This window comes from Primulina tabacum, chromosome 1, assembly GCF_025594145.1.
Source record: "Primulina tabacum isolate GXHZ01 chromosome 1, ASM2559414v2, whole genome shotgun sequence".
NCBI classification, from domain to species: Eukaryota; Viridiplantae; Streptophyta; class Magnoliopsida; order Lamiales; family Gesneriaceae; genus Primulina; species Primulina tabacum.
Genome location: NC_134550.1, coordinates 12,069,047 through 12,084,320, shown reverse-complemented (window position 1 = coordinate 12,084,320; position 15,274 = coordinate 12,069,047). Strand labels below are relative to the sequence as shown.

The 15,274-nt window shown below is 35.1% G+C and overlaps 1 protein-coding gene across 2 annotated transcripts; it reads left to right on the top strand.

Annotated features, from left to right (window-relative positions):
• Nucleotides 1-1,196: 1,196 nt before the first annotated feature.
• On the top strand, nt 1,197-11,908 carry LOC142541641 (presequence protease 1, chloroplastic/mitochondrial-like). Of its 2 annotated transcripts, XM_075648131.1 has the most exons (19): nt 1,197-1,502; nt 1,590-1,773; nt 2,275-2,449; nt 2,537-2,669; nt 2,808-2,878; nt 3,645-3,728; nt 4,637-4,727; nt 5,190-5,710; nt 5,827-5,991; nt 6,069-6,287; nt 6,378-6,505; nt 8,214-8,403; nt 9,535-9,618; nt 9,691-9,788; nt 10,097-10,361; nt 10,449-10,611; nt 10,692-10,872; nt 11,406-11,477; nt 11,687-11,908. In XM_075648131.1, the coding sequence occupies exons 1-19, from the start codon at nt 1,235-1,237 to the stop codon at nt 11,826-11,828; spliced, it is 3,234 nt and encodes a 1,077-aa protein (XP_075504246.1). In that variant the 5' UTR covers nt 1,197-1,234; the 3' UTR covers nt 11,829-11,908. The 2 variants fall into 2 exon arrangements, with proteins under 2 accessions (XP_075504246.1, XP_075504251.1); XM_075648136.1 differs by lacking the exons at nt 5,190-5,710; nt 5,827-5,991 and having other exon boundaries at nt 5,992-6,287.
• The last annotated feature ends 3,366 nt before the right edge of the window (nt 11,909-15,274 follow it).

The window sequence follows — 15,274 nt, the reverse complement described above, 5'->3', positions numbered from 1 at the left end:
AACACAAATGAAAATATATATGTGAAAAAACAATAATATAATTGTTCAATGCATCAGGATTTGAGAACAACCGCCTGACAATCAATAATTATAACATTATTTCAAATTTCGAAAAAAACATTTCAAATAAGTTATTCGAATGAAACTGAAAAATCGACACAAAAGTAACAAAAACGAACCCTAAAAATTTGAAAAAAAAAATTCATATTAATGAGGGAATCTAAAAACTCATCCAATCTCAACTTGGAACAAAAAACTCATGCTAAATATGAGTACAAAAGTAACAAAACCGAAAAATGTTGTTCCCTTCGTATCGTTATTGGATTTTTTCTTAGTTTTGTCTCTATAAACTTTCTTCTCTGTTATTCTTTTTGGGGTTTCTCCTTCACGGAACACCAACCGCAACATGTGTCTAGAGATCCAAGACATCAATGAACCCTAATAAACTTCGACTGCAACAGTCAAACATCCAGTTATCTAGCTAGCTGTAAGGTTAGGCGACAAATATAAAACTTCTCAACAGTTTAAATTCTCAACTATTAGTCGAGTTGCTTCACTGAACTTTGATTTGGACTATTCCAACATGATGAGTCCAAACAGAAGTTAAATTCTTTGTTTTAGTACGGTATCGATATATATGTTTTATACCAAAAAAAATATCTTATATTTTTTAAAAATTTAACTTTATTATTTAAATATTATATGTTTTTTTAATTTATATATATTATTTCGGTATTTCGATATATACCGAAAATTTCAAATTTCATACCGTTACCGTACCGAATATTTCGGCATCGTTACCATACCATACCGAAAATTTCGGTATACCAAAAATTTCGATAAATTCGACATTTTTCGATACGGTAACTTTGGTATACCGAAAATTCGATATTTTTTCCCACTCACGGTGGGAATTGCATAATACATTTTGTCTTCGTCAATTCAAGAGAATTAAATGCAAGGATTATAAATAAAAAATAAAAAGGGTATTAATAAGTTTAAATTAAAAATGAGGGCGAAACGATATTTTGAACAAAAGTAAGTGAGAACAAAATATTTCTGATCTAGAGACCGAAAAGAAAGTTAAACGTTTGGTTAGGGATCTAAAGCCAATCAACTGTTTAATTAAATTCCAAGAGAGCATCATATTTTATGTATGTGTGTGTGTGTGTGTCTATATATATATATATATCGAAGATATTATGTCGCTCATTTTATTTCTCCTCAAGCAGCAATGGAGAGAGCGACGCTGCTACGCACAATTTCCTGTTCATCTTCTTCATCTGTGCTCGTATCTGCTAGATTCTTCTCCCGCTCCACTCACCGCCTCTACCGTCTCCCGAAAAGGCACCGTTTGATCCCCAACATTGGCCATAGCTCGCTCTTCCGCCGCCATATCGGACTCGTCTCCGCCGCCTCTCGCCCATCTCTTCATTTGAAGAAACACTTCTCTAATTTCTCCGTTCAAGCAGTTGCAACCTCGAATCCTCAGTCAGCTCCAGGTTGTAAGTTGGTGTGTTTGTTGTTTGAAGATTTTAGTTGAGTTTGATTGTTGTTTTGACTTGTTTTATTCGTGTGTGAGTCTTCAGAGGCTTTGGGAGCTGATGATTCCGTGGCGGAGAAGCTTGGTTTTGAGAAGGTGTCGGAGGAGTTTATTGAGGAGTGTAAATCAAGAGCAGTGTTGTACAAGCACAAGAAGACTGGGGCTGAGATTATGTCTGTATCCAACGAGGATGAAAATAAAGTTTTTGGCATTGTTTTCCGGACTCCTCCGTAAGTGTTTAGCACCTATCACTGATAACAATTTAATCTCGGTTCTTTTGATAACTTGTCTGCTGATATTTTATATTGAACTGGAGTTTTCCCTTCTTGGAGAGTGTGAGATTAAGTTGTTTTTTGTAATCACGTGCCGAATCGGGTCGGAAAGATATTTGAAAGTTACTTTTTGGGAAGTAGTTCGAGTGAAAATATTCGAACTTTATCTAGGGGGTTTGTTGTTGCATTATGAATCATATTTTATCTGCTTATACGTGAAATTCACTCTAAATTCGATTGTGAGCATTTAAACTTGGATGGAGATTGGTTCATTGTAGTATTTATATTTAAATCTTACCTGCTTGCAATATTGGTATCAGATTTCCTTTTTTTTTAAGCTATAGCAATTGTAACACTTAGTTTACCTTGTTTGTGTTATAGTTGTCACCTGTCCAGATTTCTTTTCTAAGGTGGTTTAAATGAGTTTCTAATGAGGTTACTGCCAATTTGTTATTCCAGAAAAGATTCGACAGGAATCCCTCACATTTTGGAACACAGTGTGTTGTGTGGTTCGAGAAAGTATCCGTTGAAAGAACCCTTTGTCGAGTTGTTGAAAGGGAGCTTGCACACATTTTTGAATGCTTTTACCTATCCAGATAGGACTTGCTATCCTGTCGCTTCAACAAACACAAAGGTCTTTTAATTAGATTCTATTGAAAAGTCGGAAAATTTTCTCTAAATTTTTGCTTAAACTAACATACTGGCTGCTGTTTTAACACAGGACTTCTATAACTTGGTCGACGTATACTTAGATGCGGTCTTTTTCCCTAAATGTGTGAATGACATAAAGACATTTCAGCAGGAAGGTTGGCATTATGAACTGAATGACCCCTCGGAGGACATAACTTATAAAGGTTGGTCGTTAAAACAAATCAATTTATCATCTTTGATTAAGTGCCAGTATCCAGTGTGTCCCGATCTGTGTCTAGACGATTTGTCTATGTATATGTAGGTATGCTATATTTACGTTGCTGATATTTGTTTTATTCCAGGGGTTGTTTTCAATGAGATGAAAGGTGTCTATTCTCAGCCAGAAAGTATACTGGGCCGTGCTTCCCAACAGGCAAGCTTAATTTCATATGGGATTGATTTGTGTAGAATTCTGTGTACCATATTTTTTTAACTTATGTTTATGTGTGGTTTCAAATATTTAAAAAAATAGTTGATATGCTTCTGCAAAATTCTAAAATTCGCTAAGCTCTATTCGTATGCCAAACCATCGCCTAGAGCCTAGGTCGCCTAGGACTAGATGCCGCGAGGCGGATTCCACCATATCAAGAGACTTGTAAATTGTTTTTAGAATAAATTTCAGCCCAAACTTTGTTAACATCAAATTAACACCTGGTTCATTCCTCCTGCCTTTTCTGCTTAAGACGGGTCATAATAATAAGCATGCAAGAGAAATCAAAATAAAGAAAAAAATTACCTTTAGGGTCTAGTTCGATTTTTTTATGTGTGCAGAAGTAAGCAGATAAAGAAGATAAGAGAGGCGTACTAGGGCAAACGCAAGCCAGCAAATCGTGGTTTTAATTGGGCTTTCAATTCCAAAAAATTAAAAGCAGAAACTTATAAATCTTTCTTTAATGTCATGTTCTGTTTTAATTGAGCTTTCAAAAATTAAAAGCCAAAAAAAAATTCCCAAAAAACTCTAAACGCTTAGGACCGCCTAGGCGCCCTTGCTGCCTAGCACCTTTTCGGTGCAATCGGGCTGCACCTAGCGCCTAGGCGGCCGCCTAGCCCGAGTTTTGCTTCTATTTGCCTTTATGTTTTTTTAAAGTGTACACCAAACAAGTGGTGATGGTGTTAATTGCTTTAGTAAATCTTTGTAGGCACTTTTTCCTGACAATGCTTATGGCGTCGATAGTGGTGGCGATCCACAAGTCATTCCTAAACTTACTTTTGAGGAATTCAAGGTTGGTTGGTTGTGCGCTCATTATTTTTTTGTACAACTTTTATTTGTATGTCTTGTTCAAGTGATGCTTCTTTGCCTGTGTTTCCTTGTCATTCATATTGACTGAATTAATTTGTTTGTTGAAAGTTCTATAAAATGGAATATGTAAAGAATTAGAATCTTCACCTCCACAGCATCAAGCATACCCACCCAAGTTTTTATTTCCACCACAAAATTGTTTTTTTGGATTGTAAGAATTTTTTCTATCGCAAGATATACCTGCACCAGGCCCAAAGTCTATTTCTGCATTGGAAATTCCTCGGACGGTGTCTTGATAAGCAAAAAAGTATCACGGTATCTTGATATCAAAAAAGTATCAACACCCTGTAGCATTGTTGTAGCATGACTCATAGTTTTATTCAAGCAATATAGTCTGTGGAGACGTGGCTGCATGTTCATATATTGTGTGCAGACGTCAGGACAGTTGTACCCATGTGAAGATAAATGCTTACAAGTTTACTAAGTAGTTCTGTATTAAAATGTGTTATCGTTTTCTTTTGTCCTACATTAACTTTATGAAATAATAGTTCACTTGATATGTAATGTAGGTTAACATGCATTGGTATTATCCTTTGTTACTGAATTTTTTAAGATGTATTTTTCTCTACTAATAATAAATAAATCATACCCAATTGTGCATAGGATTTAATGCCTTTTCATCAAACTTGTGCTAATTCACTTGTGCTAATTCTCAATTTTTTATAATTTAAGAATCATAATTTCACCCCTTCCAATGTATTATGGAATAATGAGTGAAGTTACTTGCTTTCTTTAATATATACCATATCTATATCCCATATTCAATTATCTGAAGTTTTGCACATTATCCTGTGTCATCACGGTGAAGGTTCTGATTTGTTTTATCTGCAGGAGTTCCATTGTAAATATTACCATCCCAGCAATGCCAGGATATGGTTTTATGGTGACGATGATCCCACCGAACGTCTACAAATTTTAAGCGGTGTGCATCTTTATTTTATTTTTTTTCAATATCTTGTACAATTTGAAATTTCCAAGAGAATATATCACCAACTTGTAAAAGAGCAGGAAAACTTTCTAGGGTTTCGTGTTGATATTTTGCTCTAAGATCTTTCTCATATCTGGCTAGGTTTTAGTGATATCTATATGCATGTGCTGTTATGCATTTGTCTATGTGACCTTTTCTTTCAGAAGGTTGTATGCTCCGATAAAATAGAATGTATTATATCCTTCGGATCTTTATGGAAATCCTGGTTCAAAGTCTTTGCTTGAAAATCTTGGGGGTAAAGTCCATTCAATCATTTAATTGGTTAGTTAATAGATGTATTTTCTAAGCTATTTGGGGAGTTATCTAAATTGTGCCATATTTTAAACTTTTATTGATTTGCTGCTTAACTTATAATTTTTGTATGCTTTGTGCACCTCTTTCATGTTTTACATGCAGAATACCTAGATATGTTTGAAGCAAATTCAGCTCCAGAGGAATCAAAAATTGATTCTCAGAAACTGTTCTCAGAACCCATTAGGGTTATTGAGAAATATCCTGCTAGTGAAGCTGTTGACGCAAAAAAAAAGCATATGGTGTGCCTTAATTGGCTACTCTCTGAGACGCCTTTAGACTTGGAAACTGAATTGGCTGTGGGTTTTCTTGATCATTTAATGATGGGAACTCCAGCTTCTCCTTTGAGAAAAATTTTACTAGAGAGTGGTCTAGGAGAAGCTATTGTTGGCGGTGGGGTTCAAGATGAGCTTCTTCAACCTCAGTTTAGTATAGGATTAAAAGGTGTATCAGAAGATGACATTCAAAAAGTAGAAGAATTAATCATGAGTACCCTAAAAAAACTCGCAGATGAAGGCTTTGATTCTGATGCAGTGGAGGCATCAATGAATACAATTGAGTTTTCTCTCAGAGAAAACAATACCGGATCATTTCCTCGTGGCTTAGCACTGATGCTTCGTTCTGTTGTAAGAAATGCTATTTTGTTATTGAAATTTCACCGACATGCATCCTATGATGTCCCTTTCTTTTTCTTTGTATCCATCAAGTCTAAGTATTCTTTTCGGAACTTCTTATATGATAGGGGAAATGGATTTACGATATGGATCCATTTGAGCCACTGAAATATCAAGAACCTTTGAAGGCATTGAAAGCTAGAATAGCCAAGGAAGGCCCCAAAGCAGTCTTTGCTCCCTTGATAGAAAAATTCATTTTAAATAACCTGCATCTTGCGACTATTGAAATGCAGGTACTTTTTTCACCTACCAATGTTTGTTGAATACAATGCAATATGGCTGTTTGTATGTTAATTCAAGTAATAAACAGCCTGACCCAGAGAAGGCTTCCTACGATGAAGCAATTGAGAAAGAAAACCTGGAAAAGGTGAAAGCTAGCATGACACCAGAGGATCTTGCTGAATTGGCACGTGCAACACATGAACTTAAGTTGAAACAGGAGACTCCTGACCCACCAGAAGCTCTAAAATGTGTACCTAGCCTTTCGTTGCAAGACATTCCTAAAAAACCTAAGCACATTCCTACCGAGGTGATGAGATTATGACAATACTAAAATTTTTTCTTCAGATAAAGTTCTTATTTTTAAATTCTGAGATACAGTAATTTGTTGTTATTGTAGGTTGGTTATATTAATGGGATAAAAGTGTTGCAGCATGACCTCTTCACAAATGATGTTCTATACGCTGAAGTTGTTTTCAATATGAGCTCTTTGAAGCAAGAGCTTCTTCCTTTGGTACCACTATTCTGGTGAGATAGCAATTACTTCTGGAACTGTTCGACTACCAAATGTATTATAATATATTTCTAAAATCTTCAGTAGTCATCACTTCTTGTCCCTGTTGTACTGGCATTATGATAACCATCCATTGATACCCTCGAAACTGGAAATTAAAATTTATTGACATAGACCAGTACTCCCACTTGCCTCTGTGACTCCTCTTGTTAGACACTCGCATGCACATTGGCATACCAGTAGGCATGCACACATCCGGACCATGAGCTACACTGTTAACTAAGCTTGCAGTATCTTTTGTCTTAATATCTCCGAAATCACCTGTTATCATTCCAGGTTCATGTATACCATCTGATCATTAAGGGACTGTTCAAAAGCATTTGGAAATTGTTAGGAATATTACATTGTTTTCTCGTCTTCAAGATCTTTTTCAATTCTATTATTTATAAATTCATTGACGTCCCTGGACCCTCATTCCATGTTATATACAGCTGACCGAAATTTATATTCTATTTCCACGGTAAGAATTCTCACAGCCAAGACTCTAAGCCCAGTATCTTTTTTTCCCTCCCATCTGATGCTACATATGCTTTTCTTTGTGGCTTGACTTGAGTCTTCACTGCATCTTAAAGCACATAAGTCTTGAGGATACAGAATCTTGTGTGGCATTACTGTATGAATGGTTTATTTGTTTTCCATGTTTTGTTAGTTCTGCATGTTTTGATCTTGGAAGTATATTCTTCTATTCATATATTATTGCTAGATTTCAACTTTGCATGCTTCAAGTTGTGTTTATGCCTTGTCAACTGTTATTTTTGTAACCATCGCTTGTAGTCAGGGGCGGAGCCAGAATCTTGGTTCAATGTAAGCAATAATACACTATAATTAATAAAGCAAAAAAAGGGCATGGGTTGTCAAAGATGTGTCCTAAGATTCGAACACAAGCTATACACGGCCAAAATCACTTGTAATGTGATGGGAAACCTCTGAAAAATGACGAAGAATAACACGTACAGAACCTACAATCAAAACAAAATCTGATAAAAAATATAAACTCTAAAGTCGAAAAATATACATGAATTCATTCCTGATTGCAAAAGAAACACAAAATTTAAAAACAATTGAATGATCGAAGAACATTAAAGGAAAAAGGTGAACATAAAATTTGGTGAAATTCTGGATTTTGTAGAGAAAATGAGAGATGAAAGTGTAAGGAATGTGAATTAGAATGATTATTAATCAAAATGTATGAAGCTCGTGACTCATATGAAAATTCAAAGTACAAAATGTTACATAATGTCTATCTGGGCAGTAATAGTAAGTAAAAATTTAAAGATTTGAGTCTAAAATTTGGGTCTATAAATTATTAAGGTAACAAATTTTTTGTTTTTTTGGTTTAATGTGGAGAACTAGACATGTAATATCGGCATATAAAAATTTAAAATTTTGAGTCTAAAAATTATATACATCTAATTTTATATATATATCTGCCCACACTGGGCTTGAGCTACCTCCGCCCATGCTTGCGGCCATGGACAATCTGTTGGAGTGTTGGTTGGAGTATAACAAGCACTTGTGTTTTTATATGCATTCATAGTGGATCGCGATGACTTTTGATGACTTTCGCCATATTTTTAAATCAAGGGAATTAGGTTGCTGCTAGTTTCATGAACACTCTTTCACTGTCAACTTATAAAATATGATCTCAAAATATGTCAACAGCCAGTCACTGCTGGAGATGGGGACTAAAGACATGGAGTTTGTACAACTGAACCAATTAATTGGAAGAAAAACTGGTGGCATTTCGGTGTACCCATTCACATCATCTGTGCGGGATAAGAAGGATCCTTGCAGCCATATAATTGTTCGAGGCAAAGCTATGTCTGAACGTTCCGAAGATTTGTTTAACCTTGTAAGTCGGTTACAGCATTTGTTAATGATATTCAGATATTTGAACATCCTCGAAGACATCATTTGTCCTATTGTTGGAGAGTGTGTAACAAAATCTCTTGATAATCAATTCATCTGCAGAATCTGTTTGCTTTTTTGTCATTATTATTTGTTTAAATTTAGTCTGCATTGTATAACATCTCTCCTTATCTGCCCTTTTTTCGTTCTTATCTTCTCCTGCAAACAATTTCCTGTAATAAGTAGAAAAGAAGTTTCAGTTCCTTTCAATTATTGCACCTTGTTTTAACCTGAGTATCTGATTACATGTATCCCTTTCGAAAAAAACATCATGAAAGAGTATTTCGAATTATTAATTTATAGTTTTTTTCTTTCTTCTGTTGAATAAACATCTTCAAGCTCAATTTCTGGACATCAAACCTGTCTTCCCTGTTATATAATTTTTTTGCATCTCTTTGGTTTGGGTGTTGTAGTTTTTGTGAAAAATATTTTGGATTCTTTTATCTTCTGTTTTCTCTTTGCATTTATTATTTCCAAGTATTTTATATTTTTTTATTTTAAGGTGTTCAGAAATTACTCACATCATCCTCTTTAGAGAGTGCATTTGGCTCTTGCCTTTTTAGTTTGGCTGTGTATCTAATTCTTCTACAAATGAAGCATGCAAACCCTTGTTTCTTGCCTGGAGCTTTCAACCTGTTGAGACGCCATGTGTCATTTAGCTATTAGAGATAACTGATTATGAAATACGATACTATCTCATAGTTCTGCCTCATCATATACTTATCTCAATATTATGTACATGCCATAATTTACACCTCACAAGTTGTCATTTCTAATGATGTTTAATTTTTCAACAGTTAGCGAGAAAATTGTATACTTGATCAAGCTACCTAATGTGTATCATGTTTTAGTTTATTTTGAATATATACGACTGTTGTCCCTTAATACACGTGATTTTATTGCTTTGTCTTCTACTCTTGGTTCTCAATTTTAATTCTATCCTCCTTTCATTATACTCAATTTCAAATTACATTGGAACTTGGGATAAAAACATTACCATTTGTTCTTTCTTGTTCCACTCTCTGAACAACTGTGGGAGAATGATTTGTGACTACATTCTAATTGTGAAGTTTAGGTCAACTGTGTTCTTCAAGATGTTCAACTTACAGATCAAAAGCGCTTTAAGCAGTTTGTTTCTCAAAGCAAAGCAAGAATGGAGGTATTCTTTGAACTCTGCCCAATTTCACTAATTGCTTTGTTTGGTAAGTGGTTTCGATTACTCAATTTTCAGAACCGTCTAAGAGGCAGTGGGCATGGTATTGCGGCTGCAAGAATGGATGCAAAGCTCAATGTTGCTGGTTGGATATCTGAACAAATGGGTGGCCTCAGGTCGGACAATCTGTAGTGCTTGAATTTCCCAGTGTCTGAAATTTGGCAAGCATGTCATATCATGAAATACACGAGATGCATTTGTGACCGGCTGTGCACCAATAAATTTGTGCTGGCTATCCTATTCTATTAATCTTTTTATGTTGCTTTTTAAAAATAGTGGGTTGTGCTCATGACAGTTCATTTCGCCGGTCACTATTGCATTTGAAACCATAACATGAACTCCTGCACTTTTCGACGTTATACCCGTGGTTCATATTCTGGAAGTTTCAGAAGCCCCTAATTACTGTTGCCTTGGCATCTTGCAGTTATTTGGAATTTTTACAAGCTCTTGAAAAAAAAGTTGACGAAGACTGGCCAGAAATATCTGCTTCGCTTGAGGAGATACGCAAAACCTTGATTTCGAAAAACGGATGCCTAATAAATTTGACTGCTGATGGAAAAAACCTTAAGAACTCGGAGAAGCATATTAGCAATTTTCTTGATATGCTTCCAAACACTTCCCCAGTTGGTTCGATTCCTTTGAGCTCTAGACTCTCCCCCACAAATGAAGCAATTGTGATACCCACTCAGGTTAGTAGATATTATATTTTGATTGATATTTTTTCTTTATGTGTGTACTTAGATTACATAATTAAGCCAAGATGTTTGTATGTGCAGGTCAATTATGTTGGAAAAGCAGCTAACATTTGTGATACTGGCTATAAACTTAAAGGCAGTGCATATGTTATCTCCAAGTACTTAAACAACACATGGTTGTGGGACCGTGTTCGAGTTAGTGGTGGAGCTTATGGAGGATTTTGTGATTTTGACACTCACTCAGGTGAAATTTTAAGTTCCTTTGTTGGTAAGTTTACACCATTGCTAATATCCTGCTACCTAACCGTTTAGTTTTCTGTTTAGGTGTGTTTTCATACTTGTCCTACAGAGACCCCAACTTGTTAGAGACTCTTGATGTTTATGATGGAACGAGCAATTTTCTGAAAGAACTTGAAATGGATGATGATGCTCTCACTAAGGCTATTATCGGGACCATTGGAGATGTTGATGCCTATCAGCTACCTGATGCGAAGGGATACAGCAGGTAAGTGAATCGCAGTCCATTGCCTTCGGATCCGTTACTCTCCGTATGTTAGAGGTGTTCGAGAGAGGACTTTACCATACTTCAATAACACGCACACATACATTTCCCTTGTGAAAATCTGATACTAAAAGACTTGGGGGCCTTCAACATTATCGTAATTTCAGGACGTATTTAGTTTTATTTGTTTGAAGAAGTCCAAATTGTTTATAATATTTTCACCATTATCCTTCATAGTTCCAAAGACCAATCAACCAATCAAATTTTCAAAAAGCCATCCCAAGCAATTGGGGCTGCATTGCATTCAAATCAGAACTTGAAATCTTGGCAAATAGTTCCTTCCACATCTTCACCCTTACCTTCGGACAAGCTTGTAGGCCCCTATTAGTCTTTTCCTTCCATGTTGCCTTGGTGTTTTGATTCTAGTATTATCATGAATGGTATGAAGTAAGTTTTATTCAGTGTTCTCGTGCTTAGTATTTGATATGCTGTCTGGACCATTAATTTTGATCGAAAATTTTCACTTTGCTCTTCAGTTTAATGAGACACTTATTAGGAGTCACTGAGGAGGAGAGGCAAATGAGACGAGAAGAAATTTTGTTAACCAGGTACTTATCTTCTACAGTAAGCAAATGCCATCATAGCAGATAATATTTTGTAGCAATAACTCAACAACGTGTAAAATCCTTCCATTGTGATTCATCATTCTATTGCTCTTAGCCAGTAGAAAACATATAGTTTCTCTATTCTTTCATTTCCTCAATCTGCTAGATGCACAGACAAGCTTTTTTGACCCACTTCATTTTCTTTTCCGTAGGTTGAATGACTTCAAGGACTTTGCTGACTTCATAGAGATGGTCAAGGACAAAGGTGTTGTGGTTGCTGTTGCATCTCCAGGCGATGTTGATGCTGCAAACAAGTTGCGTCCCAACTTCTTTGAAGTGAAGAAGGCGCTTTAAGGTTATTGATTCAAATGTTTGGATATCTATTTAATCCAATTGTTTCAACCAATTGTACCATTGAGGAACAAATCTCACTTGAAGAAATTAAGGGAATTCGCATGTTGCAACAGGTTTTTTTGGGTTTGGGGGGCACTAGCTATACAAATTAATTTGTATTCTAGGTTAAATGATTTTAGTTATTGTAATGGATATTATACAGTTGTATCAGTTATAATTATTAAGATGGCTGGTTACATCAACTTGCTGGTATTGTTTGTCTTTAAGGCTGGTTCTAGGCACAGGAGCTGCCCCCATGGGCTAAAACCACAATCTGATGATGCTAACTAATAGGGATCCGATATACACTTGATCAGCTCAATCTATTGCAAGTATAATTTAATCATAATTATTAAAAGCACGCGGGGCGTGTGCATAGGTTCTAGCCTCTGCTGTTGTGGCTTGACCCGAGCCAAGGTTCGTCTCTGTACCCTCAACCGTTGAGCTTCCACCTCGATGTGTTTTAGGCACCTCTTAAACGAACTTTAAATGTATGGTTTGAAAATCCAAGATGTTGTTCATAAAAGGTGTGTTGTCCCGTTCGGTAGCTTGTGAAGTTTATTTTTGGCTATAAATGGTGAGTTTTTTCAAAATTTTAATTCCATCATATCATGTCTTAGGACATATCACTTTAATCAAGCCTGTGATCTTCGTCTTGTCTTGTGCCATACTCTCACGACTCCGCAATATTCATGTGGCTTACCGTGCTTCTAACATATATGGCTCCAATCATAATGGCCTCACATATTTTATCAGATTATGTCTATCAGATATATATAACATATTCTTGAGATGGCTTGACGTAAAAACTTCAATATCAACATCAGCAAGACGCCGCCATGCGATGATTTTCTAACTCGTTTTTTAGGATATTTTAGTTTGGTTTACTTTGTTTTGGCTTGCAGTTTTGCAGATTTGATTGAATTTTTATTCAAATTTTTAAAAAATAAAAAGTAGGAATTGGGCGTGGGCAAGATTTGGTTTTTTTTATTAATGTAGTTTTCCATCACACTGCAATTTCTGAAGAATGGCAGATTGAATCTCATGCATGATGTGCTTATATTTTTGGACATATGACCAAACTACAAGGACATGTCACAATAAGGACTAAAATTTTGCGTCTAGCTCCAACTTTTAGCTGCAAAGGGAGACCTCATATCTAGGGGGTTATATAGGGACACATTTTGTAAACTTCTTGGGGACCCACCCTACCTTCAATGGAATCCAATGCTTGTACCCTGTTTGCAACTTGTACTTTCACTGTTTACACTCATTTTTTGGAATATTTAAATTATGTTTCTATTACAATGGAAAGTCACGTGCCATTTTGATTATATATGTCGATAAATTTCAGTTTTATTCTATTACTTCTTTTTTCAATTTTAATATTTTTTCAAACATGTCACAAATATAACACAAATATAGTGTTTATGTAGCTCTGACGTATGTAGTGTCACATTTAACATGTCCTATTAAAAATGACTAAAATTGTCAAAAATGAGAAGATGCGAGACTCAAACTGAAATTTGATACCATAGATGACAAAAATTACAAAAAAAAAAAAACAAATACATAATTAATTTTTTTCTCTTAATTATAATTGGTATCTATTGGTGGGGATTATCCTTAATACCTTCATTTGAGTTGCAACCTGGAAATAACTAAATTCATCAAGATATGTTAGCAAATATGAAGTCGATGCGAGAGAAAAATATTTGCCTTTAAGATGAATTTTCCCCACATATGGTGCTCACGTTATATGACAATCGTCTCTCAAGATACAACGACTTCTAAATTGTGATAGTAGTACTATAAATCACAAGTTTCATAATCATAAAATGAAGCAAACTTCCTTTTGAGAAGAAAGAAGAAGAAGTTCAAAATGAATGTAAATTATCTTTCTTTTTTTAATCATGTCAAAGTTGATGTTATGTTGTCTCTCTTTATTATTAATTCATTCATATAGATTGATATCTAAGTCACAAATATCGAAAATGTGACCAATAGACACCTTTTGGTGACAAAGAGACATGAAAACTCATGACTCTTGGTAAACAGCGCCACGAGACGTCTAGGTGTCTCTCTCATTTCCCTGGAGCGGTTCCATGGCAGCAAGGGAGGTGCTAAGGCAGAGAGGGAGACACCTAGGTGCCTCCCTTGCTGCTTGAGAAACTTTATCGTAGCTTTTAAGGCGCACATTTGAATGTTCTTGTTCGATCGATTTTTCGTATTTTATTTTGCTTAATTTATATTCATCAAGCTCAAACATTCCAACAATCTCCCACATGAATGAATTTAATGCATGAATTCACGTGATGTCGAAAAGAGAGTTTACTCAGAAAATCATAGCATCAGGATATGTCACTTTTGGCTTTGAACCTTCCTTAGTAGAATAATATCAGATTTACTATGTCACAAAGTGAACATGATATCTTGAACTTTTTGGACAGTTTGTGTAAAATCAAACAACAACAATTACACGATAACTTCCCTATCATTTTTTTTGTTTTTATGTTGTGTTCATTTTGACTATGTAACACATTTTGGTTTCATAAGTATTTATTTGAGGCGGCCTTATTCTCACACTCACATAAGTGACTTCTCTTTAAGAGCATCCTATCACACTTCACCTTTTATAGGTAAAAGATTAATTAAAAATGCAATACTTAACCTCACTACATTAGTAGATTACAACTCTCTTTGTCCTAGGAATGAGAAGGGAATAATTCCCGAGTGTTGGTCAATTTCTCATAATTTTATTGTCCCATTGAACCAGGATCTTGGGATCTCCAATCAACAAGGTCGCGTTACTACTGTGACAACTTTATTTTGTAGATTTTAAGCTCATTTCTCTTGACAATATATACTTGATCTCCACTCGAGGATTTTTACAACGAATCAATTAAGTTATCTTATGATTCCACTCAATCAAAATTGATTACAACATTAGAGATTAAGTTTAGAACGATATTTTGTATTTTACGTATACGTCCAGACATACCATCATTCACTTAATTTTGTGTCACATTTTAACATGGTAATTCTACCTTAAAAAAGCATCCCCACACTTCAAGTTACTTATAGGACTTTGTGACATTTGAAGTCTCACAAAATTTGAAATGTTTAATATGCTATTAATCTAAATTCTAAGCTTTAAAACTTATAAATCCAAATTCAAGAGTTTATTTCTTGCAAGTTTGGATTTTAGTACAATTTCTTAAAGAATTCGAAACAACTCTCTAATATAATTCTAATGTTCGAATTTTAAGCGCACAGCTTAGAAATTCAAACTTAAGAGTTTATATACCTTGTAAATTTTGGATTTTCAAGCGCGAAATCTTAAAAAATTATGTAAAATTAAATTCGAAATAAAATAGAAAGGAGAATGATGTAGTTCGATTACAGTT